Raw genomic sequence first — 16,693 nt, forward strand, 5'->3', positions numbered from 1 at the left:
ATCCTTCAGCCCTCTCTCCTCTAGCCCTCTCCCCTTCAGCCCTCTATCATCTATCCTTCAGCCCTCTCTCCTCTAGCCCTCTCTCCTTCAGCCCTCTCTCCTCTAGCCCTCTCTCCATCAGCCCTCTCTCGTCTAGCCCTCTCTCCTTCAGCCCTCTATCCTCTATCCTTCAGCCCTCTCTCCTCTATCCCTATCTCCTCTATCCCTCTCTCCTTCAGCCCTCTCTCCTATATCCCTCTCTCCTCTAGCCCTCTCTCCTTCAGCCCTCTCTCCTCTATCCCTCTCTCCTTCAGCCCTCTCTCCTCTATCCCTCTCTCCTTCAGCCCTCTCTCCTCTATCCCTCTCTCCTCTAGCCCTCTCTCCTCTATCTCTCTCTCTTTCAGCCCTCTCTCCTCTCTCCTTCAGCCCTCTCTCCTCTAGCCCTCTCTCCTTCAGCCCTCTCTCCTCTATCCCTCTCTCCTTCAGCCCTCTCTCCTCTATCCCTCTCTCCTTCAGCCCTCTCTCCTCTATCCCTCTCTCCTCTAGCCCTCTCTCCTCTATCTCTCTCTCTTTCAGCCCTCTCTCCTCTCTCCTTCAGCCCTCTCTCCTCTATCCCTCTCTCCTCTATCCCTCTCTCCTTCAGCCCTCTCTCCTCTATCCCTCTCTCCTCTTGCCCTCTCTCCTCTAGCCCTCTCTCCTCTATCCCTCTCTCCTTCAGCCCTCTCTCCTCTATCCCTCTCTCCTTCAGCCCTCTCTCCTCTATCCCTCTCTCCTTCAGCCCTCTCTCCTCTAGCCCTCTCCTCTATCCTTCTCTCCTTCAGCCCTCTCCTCTAGCCCTCTCTCCTCTAGCCCTCTCTCCTCTAGCCCTCTCTCCTCAATCCCTCTCTCCTTCAGCCCTCTCTCCTTCAGCCCTCTCTCCTCTCTCCCGCTCTCCTTCAGCCCTCTCTCCTTCAGCCCTCTCTCCTCTATCCCTCTCTCCTCTATCCCTCTCTCCTCTATCCCTCTCTCCTCTAGCCCTCTCTCCTCTAGCCCTCTCTCCTTCAGCCCTCTATCCTCTATCTCTCTCTCCTCTATCCCTCTCTCCTTCAGCCCTCTCTCCTCTATCCCTCTCTCCTTCAGCCCTCTCTCCTTCAGCCCTCTCACCTCTATCCCTCTCTCCTCTAGCCCTCTCTCCTTCAGCCCTCTCTCCTCTAGCCCTCTCTCCTCTATCCCTCTCCTCTAGCCCTCTCTCCTTCAGCCCTCTCTCCTCTATCCCTCTCTCCATCAGCCCTCTCTCCTCTAGCCCTCTCTCCTTCAGCCCTCTATCCTCTATCCTTCAGCCCTCTCTTCTCTATGCCTATCTCCTCTATCCCTCTCTCCTTCAGCCCTCTCTCCTCTATCCCTCTCTCCTCTATCCCTCTCTCCTTCAGCGCTCACTCCTCTATCCCTCTCTCCTCTATCCCTCTCTCCTTCAGCCCTCTCTCCTATATCCCTCTCTCCTCTAGCCCTCTCTCCTTCAGCCCTCTCTCCTCTATCCCTCTCTCCTTCAGCCCTCTCTCCTCTATCCCTCTCTCCTTCAGCCCTCTCTCCTCTATCCCTCTCTCCTCTAGCCCTCTCTCCTCTATCTCTCTCTCTTTCAGCCCTCTCTCCTTCAGCCCTCTCTCCTCTATCCCTCTCTCCTCTATCCCTCCCTCCTTCAGCCCTCTCTCCTCTATCCCTCTCTCCTCCTTCAGCCCTCTATCCTTTATCTCTCTCTCCTCTATCCCCTCTCCTTCAGCCCTCTCTCCTCTATCCCTCTCTCCTCTTGCCCTCTCTCCTCTAGCCCTCTCTCCTCTAGCCCTCTCTCCTTCAGCCCTCTCTCCTTCAGCCCTCTATCCTCTATCCCTCTCTCCTCTATCCCTCTCTCCTTCAGCCCTCTCTCCTCTATCCCTCTCTCCTTCAGCCCTCTCTCCTCTATCCCTCTCTCCTTCAGCCCTCTCTCCTCTATCCCTCTCTCCTTCAGCCCTCTCTCCTCCTAGCCCTCTCCTCTATCCTTCTCTCCTTCAGCCCTCTCCTCTAGCCCTCTCTCCTCTAGCCCTCTCTCCTCTAGCCCTCTCTCCTCAATCCCTCTCTCCTTCAGCCCTCTCTCCTCTCTTCAGCCCTCTCTCCTCTCTCCCGCTCTCCTTCAGCCCTCTCTCCTTCAGCCCTCTCTCTCTCCTCAGCCCTCTCTCCTTCAGCCCCCTCTCTATCCCTCTCTCCTCTATCCCTCTCTCCTCTATCCCTCTCTGCTCTAGCCCTCTCTCCTCTAGCCCTCTCTCCTTCAGCCCTCTATCCTTTATCTCTCTCTCCTCTATCCCTCTCTCCTTCAGCCCTCTCTCCTCTATCCCTCTCTCCTTCAGCCCTCTCTCCTCTATCCCTCTCTCCTCTAGCCCTCTCTCCTTCAGCCCTCTCTCCTCTAGCCCTCTCTCCTTCAGCCCTCTATCCTTTATCTCTCTCTCCTCTATCCCTCTCTCCTTCAGCCCTCTCTCCTCTATCCCTCTCTCCTTCAGCCCTCTCTCCTCTATCCCTCTCTCCTCAATCCCTCTCTCCTTCAGCCCTCTCCTTTCCTCCCACCTCATCCTCCTCTCACCCAGGTCAGCGATGCAGCACTGTCCGTTCATCTTGACCAGGATGTTTCGGCTCTTCAGGTCTCGGTGGGCGATGGCGGGTTTTCCCTGGCAGCTGAGTATCTCTGTGTGAAGGTGGACCAGACCACAGGCTACAGACAGGCACATCCTTAGGCAGCCCTCTGGGTCCAGGCTGCTGTACTGGAGGAAGTCGTAGAGACTACCCAGCTGGTGGAAGTGGGTGATCAGCCACAGCTGAGTAGTGGAGTTCTGAGACGTCATGTCAGATGCTATGAAGCCTGGGGGGAGAGAAGACAGAAGGTATTGTGATCGTCAGACCAGGCCAGACCAGGTCAGGCCAGGCCAGACCAGACCAGGCCAGGCCAGACCAGACCAGGCCAGGCAAGACCAGGCCAGACCAGGCCAGGCAAGCTAAATCAAGTGTACCGGGAAGTCATTGAAAGGAAACAAACACTATTTTGATTCCAGGGGAATTGGTAGAAATGTAGGAATTGTTCTAAAAGTGAACTAACAGGATTACGCTGACTCACCCAGGATGTTGTCATGTCTGAGCTGTACAGTGTTGTAAATCTCTGTCTCCCTGAACCAAGACTGCTCATCCCTGGAGGAGAAGATCTTCACGGCAACACTCTCTCCCATCCAGGTGCCTCTCCACACCTCTCCATACCTGCCCTTACCTGGGTAGAGAGAGGGACAGAGGAACAGGCACACAGCAGAGATGGAGTGGGTTGGTATAACGATGTCATCACACTAGTAAGACTGGAAATGAACCCAAAGGGTACATGAACTCCATAACATATTGGTACATGAACTCCATAACATACTGGCACATGAACTCCATAACATATTGGTACATGAACTCCATAACATATTGGTACATGAACTCCATAACATATTGGTACATGAACATAACATATTGGTACATAAACTCCATAACATATTGGTACATGAACTCCATAACATATTGGTACATAAACTCCATAACATATTGGTACATAAACTAGTGAGTTTGAGTAAGGCACTGAGAGACATAAAGGAGAGAGTGAGAATGAAGAAGAGTATTTTACCGATGCACTCGACCAGAGAGATCTGTCGTGCCATGGTCCTCTGTACCAGGTATGGCAGACCAGTCCCACTGCCTGAGGTACAGAACTCATTAAAGACATCCTGCAGACAGAGAGTCACACACATCAAGGATCACAGTCCCCTGACACTTGTTGTCATGTAGCAATTTCATAATATACTTTAAGTACCAATATTATTGCTAAAGGGGCAGTGATCTTGGTACTGATTCTGTGACATCTAAATGTCCTCTTGTGTATCAATACAATTCAATTCAATTTCATAAAATTCCATTCTTACCCCATAGGTGGGATCTGCCCCACTGGGGACCTTGAGCATGGTGACGTCATGGTCCTTGTTGTAGCCAAGCCTGTGGTGCTGTGATCTGGAGCAGAGCCACGACACCAGGCCACACACACCCACAGTGAGGATCAGTAGCAGCAGCAGGGGGACAGCCACCAGAAGAATCACATCGTTCCCCTCCCTCGTAGGCTCAGCTGCTGGACAGTCGACGCACACAGGGTCATACAGGTGAGAGGGAATAGCAGAAAGACAAGATGATTTTGATATAAAAGCCCACCAACAGCCACCAGGGGGCATCAGAGGCCTGTATGACACTGACCTGTTAGGCAGACTCCCAGAGAGTTCTGTATGACACTGACCTGTTAGGCATCTAAATGTAAACTCTCCCAGAGAGTTCTGTATGACACTGACCTGTTAGTCAGACTCCCAGAGAGTTCTGTATGACACTGACCTGTTAGTCAGACTCCCAGAGAGTTCTGTATGACACTGACCTGTTAGTCAGACTCCCAGAGAGTTCTGTATGACACTGCCCTGTTAGTCAGACTCCCAGAGAGTTCTGTATGACACTGCCCAGTTAGTCAGACTCCCAGAGAGTTCTGTATGACACTGACCTGTTAGTCAGACTCCCAGAGAGTTCTGTATGACACTGGCCTGTTAGTCAGACTCCCAGAGAGTTCTGTATTACACTGGCCTGTTAGTCAGACTCCCAGAGAGTTCTGTATGACACTGACCTGTTAGTCAGACTCCCAGATAGTTCTGTATGACACTGACCTGTTAGTCAGACTCCCAGAGAGTTCTGTATGACACTGACCTGTTAGTCAGACTCCCAGAGAGTTCTGTATGACACTGGCCTGTTAGTCAGACTCCCAGAGAGTTCTGTATGACACTGGCCTGTTAGTCAGACTCCCAGAGAGTTCTGTATGACACTGACCTGTTAGTCAGACTCCCAGAGAGTTCTGTATGACACTGACCTGTTAGTCAGACTCCCAGAGAGTTCTGTATGACACTGGCCTGTTAGTCAGACTCCCAGAGAGTTCTGTATGACACTGGCCTGTTAGTCAGACTCCCAGAGAGTTCTGTATGACACTGGCCTGTTAGTCAGACTCCCATAGAGTTCTGTATGACACTGGCCTGTTAGTCAGACTCCCAGAGAGTTCTGTATGACACTGACCTGTTAGTCAGACTCCCAGAGAGTTCTGTATGACACTGACCTGTTAGTCAGACTCCCAGAGAGTTCTGTATGACACTGACCTGTTAGTCAGACTCCCAGAGAGTTCTGTATGACACTGGCCTGTTAGTCAGACTCCCAGAGAGTTCTGTATGACACTGGCCTGTTAGTCAGACTCCCAGAGAGTTCTGTATGACACTGACCTGTTAGTCAGACTCCCAGAGAGTTCTGTATGACACTGACCTGTTAGTCAGACTCCCAGAGACTTCTGTATGACACTGGCCTGTTAGTCAGACTCCCAGAGAGTTCTGTATGACACTGGCCTGTTAGTCAGACTCTCAGAGAGTTCTGTATGACACTGACCTGTTAGTCAGACTCCCAGAGAGTTCTGTATGACACTGACCTGTTAGTCAGACTCCCAGAGAGTTCTGTATGACACTGACCTGTTAGTCAGACTCCCAGAGAGTTCTGTATGACACTGACCTGTTAGTCAGACTCCCAGAGAGTTCTGTATGACACTGACCTGTTAGTCAGACTCCCTGAGGAGTTGTTCCATAATAGAACTACTGAAATATGAGCCTCAAGTTTGACTGCTGGTCTCATTTTCTGCCCGATAGTTAATGGATTGATTCAAGTCACTGACTGACGAGAGAATGTCATGGGTCTGAATCAGTCCCTGATTCTAGAGGGGAAGTATGGACCTCATATGAGACCAGACATGCCATAAGGGGTTCTACACTGTTGGAGAGGCTTCTAGAGTAGATGTAGGGTTCTGACCTGGGTCTGGTGGAGCGGAGCTGTTGACATTACAGAGAGGGGGTTCTAGACTAAAGAACATGTATCTCCAGTGTTCTGACCTGGGTCTGGTGGAGCGGAGCTGTTGACATTACAGAGAGGGGGTTCTAGACTAAAGAACATGTATCTCCAGTGTTCTGACCTGGGTCTGGTGGAGCGGAGCTGTTGACATTACAGAGAGGGGGTTCTAGACTAAAGAACATGTATCTCCAGTGTTCTGACCTGGGTCTGGTGGAGCGGAGCTGTTGACATTACAGAGAGGGGGTTCTGGACTAAAGAACATGTATCTCCAGTGTTCTGACCTGGGTCTGGTGGAGCGGAGCTGTTGACATTACAGAGAGGGGGTTCTAGACTAAAGAACATGTATCTCCAGTGTTCTGACCTGGGTCTGGTGGAGCGGAGCTGTTGACATTACAGAGAGGGGGTTCTAGACTAAAGAACATGTATCTCCAGTGTTCTGACCTGGGTCTGGTGGAGCGGAGCTGTTGACATTACAGAGAGGGGGTTCTGGACTAAAGAACATGTATCTCCAGTGTTCTGACCTGGGTCTGGTGGAGCGGAGCTGTTGACATTACAGAGAGGGGGTTCTAGACTAAAGAACATGTATCTCCAGTGTTCTGACCTGGGTCTGGTGGAGCGGAGCTGTTGACATTACAGAGAGGGGGTTCTAGACTAAAGAACATGTATCTCCAGTGTTCTGACCTGGGTCTGGTGGAGCGGAGCTGTTGACATTACAGAGAGGGGGTTCTAGACTAAAGAACATGTATCTCCAGTGTTCTGACCTGGGTCTGGTGGAGCGGAGCTGTTGACATTACAGAGAGGGGGTTCTAGACTAAAGAACATGTATCTCCAGTGTTCTGACCTGGGTCTGGTGGAGCGGAGCTGTTGACATTACAGAGAGGGGGTTCTAGACTAAAGAACATGTATCTCCAGTGTTCTGACCTGGGTCTGGTGGAGCGGAGCTGTTGACATTACAGAGAGTGGGTTCTAGACTAAAGAACATGTATCTCCAGTGTTCTGACCTGGGTCTGGTGGAGCGGAGCTGTTGACATTACAGAGAGGGGGTTCTGGACTAAAGAACATGTATCTCCAGTGTTCTGACCTGGGTCTGGTGGAGCGGAGCTGTTGACATTACAGAGGTTGTTGGAGCAGCAGAGGACATACAGTCCCAGGAAGTTGGTGGAACACTGTTCCTTGTAGTGGTCCTTGTGGAAGCAGCCCCTCTCCTCTCTGCCATGCACCTTGGTGTAGAAGCAGTAGGCACCTCTACAGGTGCCGTTCCTACATGTCCCCTTGTTGTTCTCACATGTACACAGAAGGTTGGTGCTGTCGTCAGGGCCTGGGGGAGAGGGAACCATTGAGTGTGTGTGCTGTGTAAGTATGCAAAAAACACATGCTCTCACGCACACACGCACACACAAACGTGAACATAAAGGCACAGGACAGATTTATAATAAACAGTAACACAGCTCTATAGAGTAACTGTGGTTCACAATATTACACAGAAAAAAATGTACCCTCTGATGATGACCCCACGGATGACTGATCTGAAAAATATAAAAGACAGTGGTGAGAGAAAGTCCAGGTTTGGTGGGCCTGAGACTGGGCCTAAGCCTGGGCCTGAAACTGGGCCTGAGCCTGGGCCTGAGACTGGGCCTGAGCCTGAGGATGGAGCTGGGCCTGGGGCTGGGCCTGAGGCTGGGCCTGAGACTGGGCCTGAGCCTGGGCCTGAGGATGGAGCTGGGCCTGAGACTGGGCCTGAGACTGGGCCTGAGGATGGAACTGGGCCTGGGGCTGGGCCTGATGGAGCTGAGCCTGGGGCTGGGCCTGAGGATGGAGCTGGGCCTGAGGATGGAGCTGGGCCTGGGCCTGGGGCTGGGCCTGAGGATGGAGCTGAGCCTGGGGCTGGGCCTGAGGATGGAACTGGGCCTGAGGATGGAGCTGGGCCTGGGCCTGAGACTGGGCCTGAGGATGGAGCTGGGCCTGGGGCTGGGCCTGAGGCTGGGCCTGAGGATGGAGCTGGGCCTGAGACTGGGCCTGAGAATGGGCCTGAGGATGGGCCTGAGGATGGACCTGGGCCTGAGACTGGGCCTGGGGATGGGCCTGAGACTGGGCCTGAGGATGGAGCTGGGCCTGGGGCTGGGCCTGAGGCTGGGCCTGAGGATGGACCTGGGCCTGAGGCTGGGCCTGAGGATGGAACTGGGCCTGGGGCTGGGCCTGAGGCTGGGCCTGAGGATGGGCCTGACTGGAGCAAAAGAGAAACCTCTGTGGAGACTAGAGGGGTATCTCTCTCTCTCTCCCTGAGGGGGGTTTCTCTCTCTCTCTCTCTCCCAGAGGGGGGTTTCTCTCTCTCTCTCTCTCCCAGAGGGGGAATCTCTCTCTCTCTCTCCCAGAGGGGGTATCTCTCTCTCTCACAGAGGGGGGTATCTCTCTCTCTCTCCCTGAGGGGGGTATCTCTCTCTCTCCCTAACGGGGGTATCTCTCTCTCCCAGAGGGGGGTTTCTCTCTCTCTCTCCCTGAGGGGGGTATCTCTCTCTCTCTCCCAGAGGGGGGTATCGCTCTCTCTTCCTAACGGGGGTATCTCTCTCTCCCTGAGTGGGGTTTCTCTCTCTCTCTCCCTGAGGGGGGTATCTCTCTCTCCCAGAGGGGGGTTTCTCTCTCTCTCTCCCTGAGGGGGGTATCTCTCTCTCCCAGAATGGGGTTTCTCTCTCTCCCTGAGGGGGGTATCTCTCTCTCTCCCTAACGGGGGTTTCTCTCTCTCCCTGAGGGGGGGTTTCTCTCTCTCCCTAGGGGGGGGTTTTCTCTCTCTCTCTCTGAGGGGGGTTTCTCTCTCTCCCTGAGGGGGGTATCTCTCTCCCTAAGGGGGGTATTTCTCTCTCTCCCTGAGTGGGGTTTCTCTCTTTCTCCCTGAGGGGGGGTTCTCTCTCTCTCCCTGAGTGGGGTTTCTCTCTCTCTCCCTGAGGGGGGTTTCTCTCTCTCTCCCTGAGGGGGGTTTCTCTCTCTCTCCCTAAGGGGGGGTTCTCTCTCTCTCCCTGAGTGGGGTTTCTCTCTCTCTCCCTGAGGGGGGTTTCTCTCTCTCTCTCCCTGAGGGGGGTTTCTCTCTCTCTCTCCCTGAGGGGGGTATCTCTCTCTCTCCCAGAGGGGGGTATCTCTCTCTCTCCCTAAAGGGGGTATCTCTTTCTCCCTGAGGGGGGTTTCTCTCTCTCCCTGAGGGGCGTTTCTCTCTCTCTCCCTGAGGGGGTTTCTCTCTCTCTCACTGAGGGGATTTCTCTCTCTCTCACTGAAGGGGGTTTCTCTCTCTCTCTGAGGGGGGTTTCTCTCTCTCTCTCTGAGGGGGGTTTCTCTCTCTCTCCCTGAGGGGGTTTCTCTCTCTCTCACTGAGGGGGGAGTTTCTCTCTCCCTGAAGGGGGTTTCTCGCTCCCCTGAGGGGGGTTTCTCTCTCTCCCTGAGGGGGGTTTCTCTCTCTCCCTGAGAGGGGTTTCTCTCTCCCTGAGGCCAACAGGTCAGGGGTCTCAGCAGCATCACTCGTACACGGACAAAGCAGGAACACCCACACTTCCTTGTCTCTGTTGTTTCACTACAGTACGAAAAGAGCACTTCTCATCTACATTACACACACATCTGCACCCAGCTGATTCCCCAGCAGCAGCAACACACTCACTTACATTGAGATACACAAACAAAAGGACAGACACAAATACACAAAGATTTTAAAAAACACTCAAACACACTTGTGATTATGTAAGCTAGCACACCAAAAGATACAAACACACACACACATCACCTTTGTTGAATTACCTGCATGAGCGGTGGAGGTCCACAGACACATCCCAGATAGCAGCACTGTGAGCATGACAGCACCCCCCATCTCTGTCAGACAGACAAGACAGCAATTAGAGCTGCCGTGATTATGCTTCGTTTAAGGCTTTTAGAGACTCAAAGAAAGAATCTTGGATCACACAGTTCTCTCTCACATGCAGTTTCATAAGCTCCTACTCAGCTTCACAATTAACGTCAACTTCTAGGTTTCCTCTCATTTCCCCTCTCTCTCGCTCTCTCTATATCTATTCTCTCTCTCTCTCTCTCTCTTAGCTCCTATCAATCAGTCCTCCCACTCTCTCTGTCTGAGTGTGACAGCCAGGCCTGGCTGCGGTGGCTGAGCTGGGTGGGCATGTCTGCCAGAAAGAACACCAGATGGAACCAGATGCAGCCAGATCCATGCAGCTCTAGCCCAGCAAACAGTCAACTTTCCTACAACCTTCCAATGGAGTCCCCGGTTTGGTTTCCAGCTAACGTTATGACAACATTGGCCCCAGCTGGTGGTCGGAGTCATACAGCCCCAGTCAGTCAGTCCCCAATCTGTCAGCAGAGGAAGTTGTGAGGTCAAAAACAATAACAGAGCGAGTGCCAGGTGCAGGGTCCAGTCAGTCTGCCTGCTCTGTAATTACAGTAGGTGATGGGAGAGGAGGCTTTGTGTGTGTCCAGCCCCTGTGTGTGTGTGTGTGTGTGTGTGTGTGTGTGTGTGTGTGTGTGTGTGTGTGTGTGTGTGTGTGTGTGTGTGTGTGTGTGTGTGTGTGTGTGTGTGTGTGTGTGTGTGTGTGTGTGTGTGTGTGTGTGTGTGTGTGTGTGTGTAGCTGCCCTGGCCCAGACTCAGGCTAGTCAGTTACAATGCTTACTCCCATTGAGAGGCCACACCCTGGCCGGCCCGCCACAGAGGGAGACTCAGGTCGGCTCATCGTGTGTGTGTTGGGGGGGGGGGTGCTCATTGTTCAGGTCTGCACTTCTGTGGGTCACACAAGCTAGAGAGGCTAGAGGCTGGAGAATGGGTTTCTTTGGCCTGTCATGCCTGGAGGAAACATGGCACCATCCCTACGGTGAAGCATGGTGGTGGCAGCATCATGCTGTGGGGATGTTTTTCAGTGGCAGGGACTGGGAGACTGGTCAGAATTGAGGCAAAGATGAATGGAGCAAAGTACAGAGAGATCATTGATGAAAACCTGCTCCAGGTTCACCTTCCAACAGGACAACGACTCTAAGCACACAGCCAAGACAACGCAGGAGTGGCTTCGGGGCAAGTATCTGAATGTCCTTGAGTGGCCCAGCCAGAGCCCGGACTTGAATCCGATCGAACATCTCTGGAGAGACCTGAAAATAACTGTGCAGCGACTCTCCACATCCAACCTGACAGAGCTTGAGAGGATCTGCAGAGAAGAATGGGAGAAACTCCCAAAATACAGATGTGCCAAGCTTGTAGCATCATACCCGAAGAAGACTCAAGGCTGTAATCGCTGCCCAAGGTGCTTCAACAAAGTACTGAGTAAAAGGTCTGAATATTTATGTGAACGTGATATTTCATTTTTTATTTTTTTTGTAATGCATTTACAAAAATGTCTAAAAAACTGTTTTTGCTTTGTCATTATGGGGTATTGTGTGTATGTAGATTGATGAGGAAAAAATAGAATTTATAAATGTTGTAATAAGGCTGTAACATAACAAAATGTGGAAAAAGTCAAGGGGTTTGACTATTCTGGACTCTGACATTGCTTGTTCTGATATTTCTTAATTTAAATTTGTGGGATTTGTGTGTATCGTTTTGTATTGCTAGGTATTACTAGAAACACAAGAATTTCGCTGCACGTGCGATACCATCTGCAAATATGTGTACGCAACCAATAAATCATTTGATTTGATCTGCGGGGCTCCAGCTCAACTCAAGCACCTCATATGATACAAATCCAGTAATGTCAATTCTAGAAAACCAAGGAGTTCCGGTTTGGCATTGAGGTACAAGGCCACAAAGAGTCCCACAGCCCTACCACAATACGTCTCCAAGCCAATCCGTGGTGCATTATTACACACTGACTAGCAGAGAGTTTGTTAGCATTTCCTGTACGATGCATCCCTTGAGAAAAGCCCAGCAGCTGAAACCTCAGGGCTACCTTATATTTAACTGAATTGAAACTGTTATGTTTTTGGGACATGCATGCACCCCATTCTTCACTGTATCATGCAGCATCCGACATGTCAGCTGTGTTTTAATCTGAGGGCCTTTAGGAAGACAACCATTGTGTAAACACAGCTCCACCCATTGAATTGGCCTATTCTCTATGGAGAAGCACTAACCCCACTGTCTCTGATTCCTTCTCTAGTTCAGATCTCCCTTCTCCACCGCAGACTAAATGTCCCCACTTGTCTGAATTGTCCTTATTTTACTATCCTTGTGAGGACTCTAGTCCCCACAAGGATAGTACAACCAAACACACACATACACACACACATACTTCCTCTCTCTCTGTGTCTTCTTGTTTGTCTCCACTCTGTTCACAACACCACGGTCTTTACTCAGACCTGTGTGAAAACACAGCCCTTGTCATCTTTTCACTCTCATCTGAAAAGCATCTCAGTCCCATCTCTCAATCCATTTTACATAGATGTTGTGGTGGGGGAAGAAAAGTCCCCTCTGGATTACATAGATGTTGTGGTGGTGGGAGAAGGAAAGTCCTTTCTGGATTACACAGATGTTGTGGTGGTGGGAGAAGGAAAGTCCCCTCTGGATTAAATAGATGTTGTGGTGGTGGGAGAAGGAAAGTCCCCTCTGGATTACATAGTTGTTGTGGTGGTGGGGAGGAAAGTCCCCTCTGGATTACACAGATGTTGTGGTGGTGGGGGAAGGAAAGTCCCCTCTGGATTACATAGTTGTTGTGGTGGTGGGGAGGAAAGTCCCCTCTGGATTACATAGATGTTGTGGTGGTGGGGAGGAAAGTCCCCTCTGGATTACATAGTTGTTGTGGTGGTGGGAGAAGGAAAGTCCCCTCTGGATGACATAGTTGTTGTGGTGGTGGGAGAAGGAAAGTCCCCTCTGGATTACATAGATGTTGTGGTGGTGGGGGAAGGAAAGTCCCCTCTGGATTACATAGATGTTGTGGTGGTGGGAGAAGGAAAGTCCCCTTTGGATTACACAGATGTTGTGGTCGTGGGAAGGAAAGTCCCCTCTAGATTACATAGTTGTTGTAACGACGTTCGTCTGTAGAAGGAGAAGCGGACCAAAAAGCAGCGTGGTGGTTACTCATGTTTCTTTAATGGAAAATGAACGATACATGAAATAACTTAAATCTACAAAACAACAAACGGAACGTGAAAAACCTATACAGCCTATCCTGTGACAAAAAACACAGGGACAGGAACAATCACCCACAAACACACAGTGAAACCCAGGCTACCTAAGTATGATTCTCAATCAGAGACAACTAATGACACCTGCCTCTGATTGAGAACCATACTAGGCCGAAACAAAGAAATGCCCCAAAACATAGAAAAACAAACATAGACTGCCCACCCAACCCACCCGTCCATACTAAATAAATACAAAATAACGGAAATCAAGGTCAGAACGTGACAGTTGTTGTGGTGGTGGGAAGGAAAGTCCCCTCTGGATTACATAATTGTTGTGGTGGTGGGGAAAGGAAAGTCCTTTCTGGATTACACAGATGTTGTGGTGGTGGGAGAAGGAAAGTCCCCTCTGGATTACATAGATGTTGTGGTGGTGGGAGAAGGAAAGTCCCCTCTGGATTACATAGTTGTTGTGGTGGTGGGGAGGAAAGTCCCCTCTGGATTACACAGATGTTGTGGTGGTGGGGGAAGGAAAGTCCCCTCTGGATTACATAGTTGTTGTGGTGGTGGGGAGGAAAGTCCCCTCTGGATTACATAGATGTTGTGGTGGTGGGGAGGAAAGTCCCCTCTGGATTACATAGATGTTGTGGTGGTGGGGGAAGGAAAGTCCCCTCTGGATTACATAGTTGTTGTGGTGGTGGGAGAAGGAAAGTCCCCTCTGGATGACATAGTTGTTGTGGTGGTGGGAGAAGGAAAGTCCCCTCTGGATTACATAGATGTTGTGGTGGTGGGGGAAGGAAAGTCCCCTCTGGATTACATAGATGTTGTGGTGGTGGGAGAAGGAAAGTCCCCTTTGGATTACACAGATGTTGTGGTCGTGGGAAGGAAAGTCCCCTCTGGATTACATAGTTGTTGTAATGACGTTCGTCTGTTGAAGGAGAAGCGGACCAAAAAGCAGCGTGGTGTTTACTCATGTTTCTTTAATGGAAAATGAACGATACATGAAATAACTTAAATCTACAAAACAACAAACGGAACGTGAAAAACCTATACAGCCTATCCTGTGTCAACAAACACAGGGACAGGAACAATCACCCACAAACACACAGTGAAAGCCAGGCTACCTAAGTATGATTCTCAATCAGAGACAACTAATGACACCTGCCTCTGATTGAGAACCATACTAGGCCGAAACAAAGAAATGCCCCAAAACATAGAAAAACAAACATAGACTGCCCACCCAACCCACCCGTCCATACTAAATAAATACAAAATAACGGAAATCAAGGTCAGAACGTGACAGTTGTTGTGGTGGTGGGAAGGAAAGTTCCCTCTGGATTATATAATTGTTGTGGTGGTGGGGGAAGGAAAGTCCTTTCTGGATTACACAGATGTTGTGGTGGTGGGAGAAGGAAAGTCCCCTCTGGATTACATAGATGTTGTGGTGGTGGGAGAAGGAAAGTCCCCTCTGGATTACATAGTTGTTGTGGTGGTGGTGGGGAGGAAAGTCCCCTCTGGATTACATAGATGTTGTGGTGGTGGGGGAAGGAAAGTCCCCTCTGGATTACATAGATGTTGTGGTGGTGGGGAGGAAAGTCTCCTCTGGATTACATAGTTGTTGTGGTGGTGGGGGAAGGAAAGTCTCCTCTGGATTACATAGTTGTTGTGGTGGTGGGGAGGAAAGTCCCCTCTGGATTACATAGTTGTTGTGGTGGTGGGGGAAGGAAAGTCCCCTCTGGAATACATAGATGTTGTGGTGGGGGAAGGAAAGTCCCCTCTGGAATACATAGATGTTGTGGTGGGGGAAGGAAAGTCCCCTCTGGATTACATAATTGTTGTGGTGGTGGGGAGGAAAGTCCCCTCTATATTACATAGATCTTGTGGTGGGGGAAGGAAAGTCCCCTCTGGATAACATAGATGTTGTGGTGGTGGGGGAAGGAAAGTCCCCTCTGGAATACATAGATGTTGTGGTGGTGGGGAGGAAAGTCCCCTCTGGATTACATAGATGTTGTGGTGGGAGAAGGAAAGTCCCCTCTGGATTACATAGATGTTGTGGTGGTGGGGAAGGAAAGTCCCCTCTGGATTACATAGATGTTGTGGTGGTGGGGAGGAAAGTCCCCTCTGGATTACATAGATGTTGTGGTGGTGGGGGGAGGAAAGTCCCCTCTGGATTACATAGATGTTGTGGTGGTGGGGAAGGAAAGTCCCCTCTGGATTACATAGATGTTGTGGTGGTGGGGAGGAAAGTCCCCTCTGGATTACATAGATGTTGTGGTGGTGGGGAGGAAAGTCCCCTCTGGATTACATTGATGTTGTGGTGAGGAAAGTCCCCTCTGGATTACATAGTTGTTGTGGTGGTGGGGGAAGGAAAGTCTCCTCTGGATTACATAGTTGTTGTGGTGGTGGGGAGGAAAGTCCCCTCTGGATTACATAGTTGTTGTGGTGGTGGGGGAAGGAAAGTCCCCTCTGGAAAACATAGATGTTGTGGTGGGGGAAGGAAAGTCCCCTCTGGAATACATAGATGTTGTGGTGGGGGAAGGAACGTCCCCTCTGGATTACATAATTGTTGTGGTGGTGGGGAGGAAAGTCCCCTCTATATTACATAGATGTTGTGGTGGGGGAAGGAAAGTCCCCTCTGGATTACATAGATGTTGTGGTGGTGGGGGAAGGAAAGTCCCCTCTGGAATACATAGATGTTGTGGTGGTGGGGAGGAAAGTCCCCTCTGGATTACATAGATGTTGTGGTGGGGGAAGGAAAGTCCCCTCTGGATTACATAGATGTTGTGGTGGTGGGGAAGGAAAGTCCCCTCTGGATTACATAGATGTTGTGGTGGTGGGGAGGAAAGTCCCCTCTGGATTACATAGATGTTGTGGTGGTGGGGGGAGGAAAGTCCCCTCTGGATTACATAGATGTTGTGGTGGTGGGGAAGGAAAGTCCCCTCTGGAATACATAGATGTTGTGGTGGTGGGGAGGAAAGTCCCCTCTGGATTACATAGATGTTGTGGTGGTGGGGAGGAATGTCCCCTCTGGATTACATAGATGTTGTGGTGGTGGGGAGGAAAGTCCCCTCTGGATTACATAGTTGTTGTGGTGGTGGGGAGGAAAGTCCCCTCTGGATTACATAGTTGTTGTGGTGGTGGGGGAAGGAAAGTCTCCTCTGGATTACATAGTTGTTGTGGTGGTGGGGAGGAAAGTCCCCTCTGGATTACATAGTTGTTGTGGTGGTGGGGGAAGGAAAGTCCCCTCTGGAATACATAGATGTTGTGGTGGGGGAAGGAAAGTCCCCTCTGGAATACATAGATGTTGTGGTGGGGGAAGGAAAGTCCCCTTTGGATTACATAGATGTTGTTGTGGTGGTGGGGGAAGGAAAGTCCCCTCTGGATTACATAATTGTTGTGGTGGTGGGGGAAGGAAAGTCCCCTCATAGTTGTTGTGGTGGTAGTCCTCTCTGGATTACATAGATGTTGTGGTGGTGGGGAGGAAAGTCCCCTCTGGATTACATAGATGTTGTGGTGGTGGGGAGGAAAGTCCCCTCTGGATTACATAGTTGTTGTGGTGGTGGGGGAAGGAAAGTCCCCTCTGGATTACATAGTTGTTGTGGTGGTGGGGAGGAAAGTCCCCTCTGGATTACATAGTTGTTGTGGTGGTGGGGGAAGGAAAGTCCCCTCTGGATTACATAGATGTTGTGGT

General features: G+C 50.8%; 1 protein-coding gene across 6 annotated transcripts in view; it reads right to left on the reverse strand.

The window, feature by feature from the left end:
* LOC139416831 (activin receptor type-1-like) overlaps positions 1–16,693 on the reverse strand; it is a 39,733-nt gene that overhangs the window by 13,026 nt on the left and 10,014 nt on the right. The window contains exons 2-8 of one of the 6 annotated variants that reach the window (XM_071165926.1): positions 9,691–9,762; positions 7,410–7,439; positions 6,995–7,231; positions 3,927–4,123; positions 3,632–3,731; positions 3,095–3,241; positions 2,567–2,842 (exon numbers count right to left, since the gene is read on the reverse strand). In XM_071165926.1, coding sequence (XP_071022027.1) covers positions 2,567–2,842; positions 3,095–3,241; positions 3,632–3,731; positions 3,927–4,123; positions 6,995–7,231; positions 7,410–7,439; positions 9,691–9,760 — 1,057 coding nt within the window. In that variant the 5' untranslated portion in view covers positions 9,761–9,762. Of the gene's footprint in view, positions 1–2,566; positions 2,843–3,094; positions 3,242–3,631; positions 3,732–3,926; positions 4,127–6,994; positions 7,232–7,409; positions 7,440–9,690; positions 9,930–16,693 lie in introns of those variants that run through there. The other 5 variants (XM_071165925.1, XM_071165924.1, XM_071165928.1 and 2 more) reach the window with 5 other exon arrangements.

The sequence above is a fragment of the Oncorhynchus clarkii genome, chromosome 9, assembly GCF_045791955.1.
Source record: "Oncorhynchus clarkii lewisi isolate Uvic-CL-2024 chromosome 9, UVic_Ocla_1.0, whole genome shotgun sequence".
In the NCBI taxonomy this organism is placed as follows: Eukaryota; Metazoa; Chordata; class Actinopteri; order Salmoniformes; family Salmonidae; genus Oncorhynchus; species Oncorhynchus clarkii.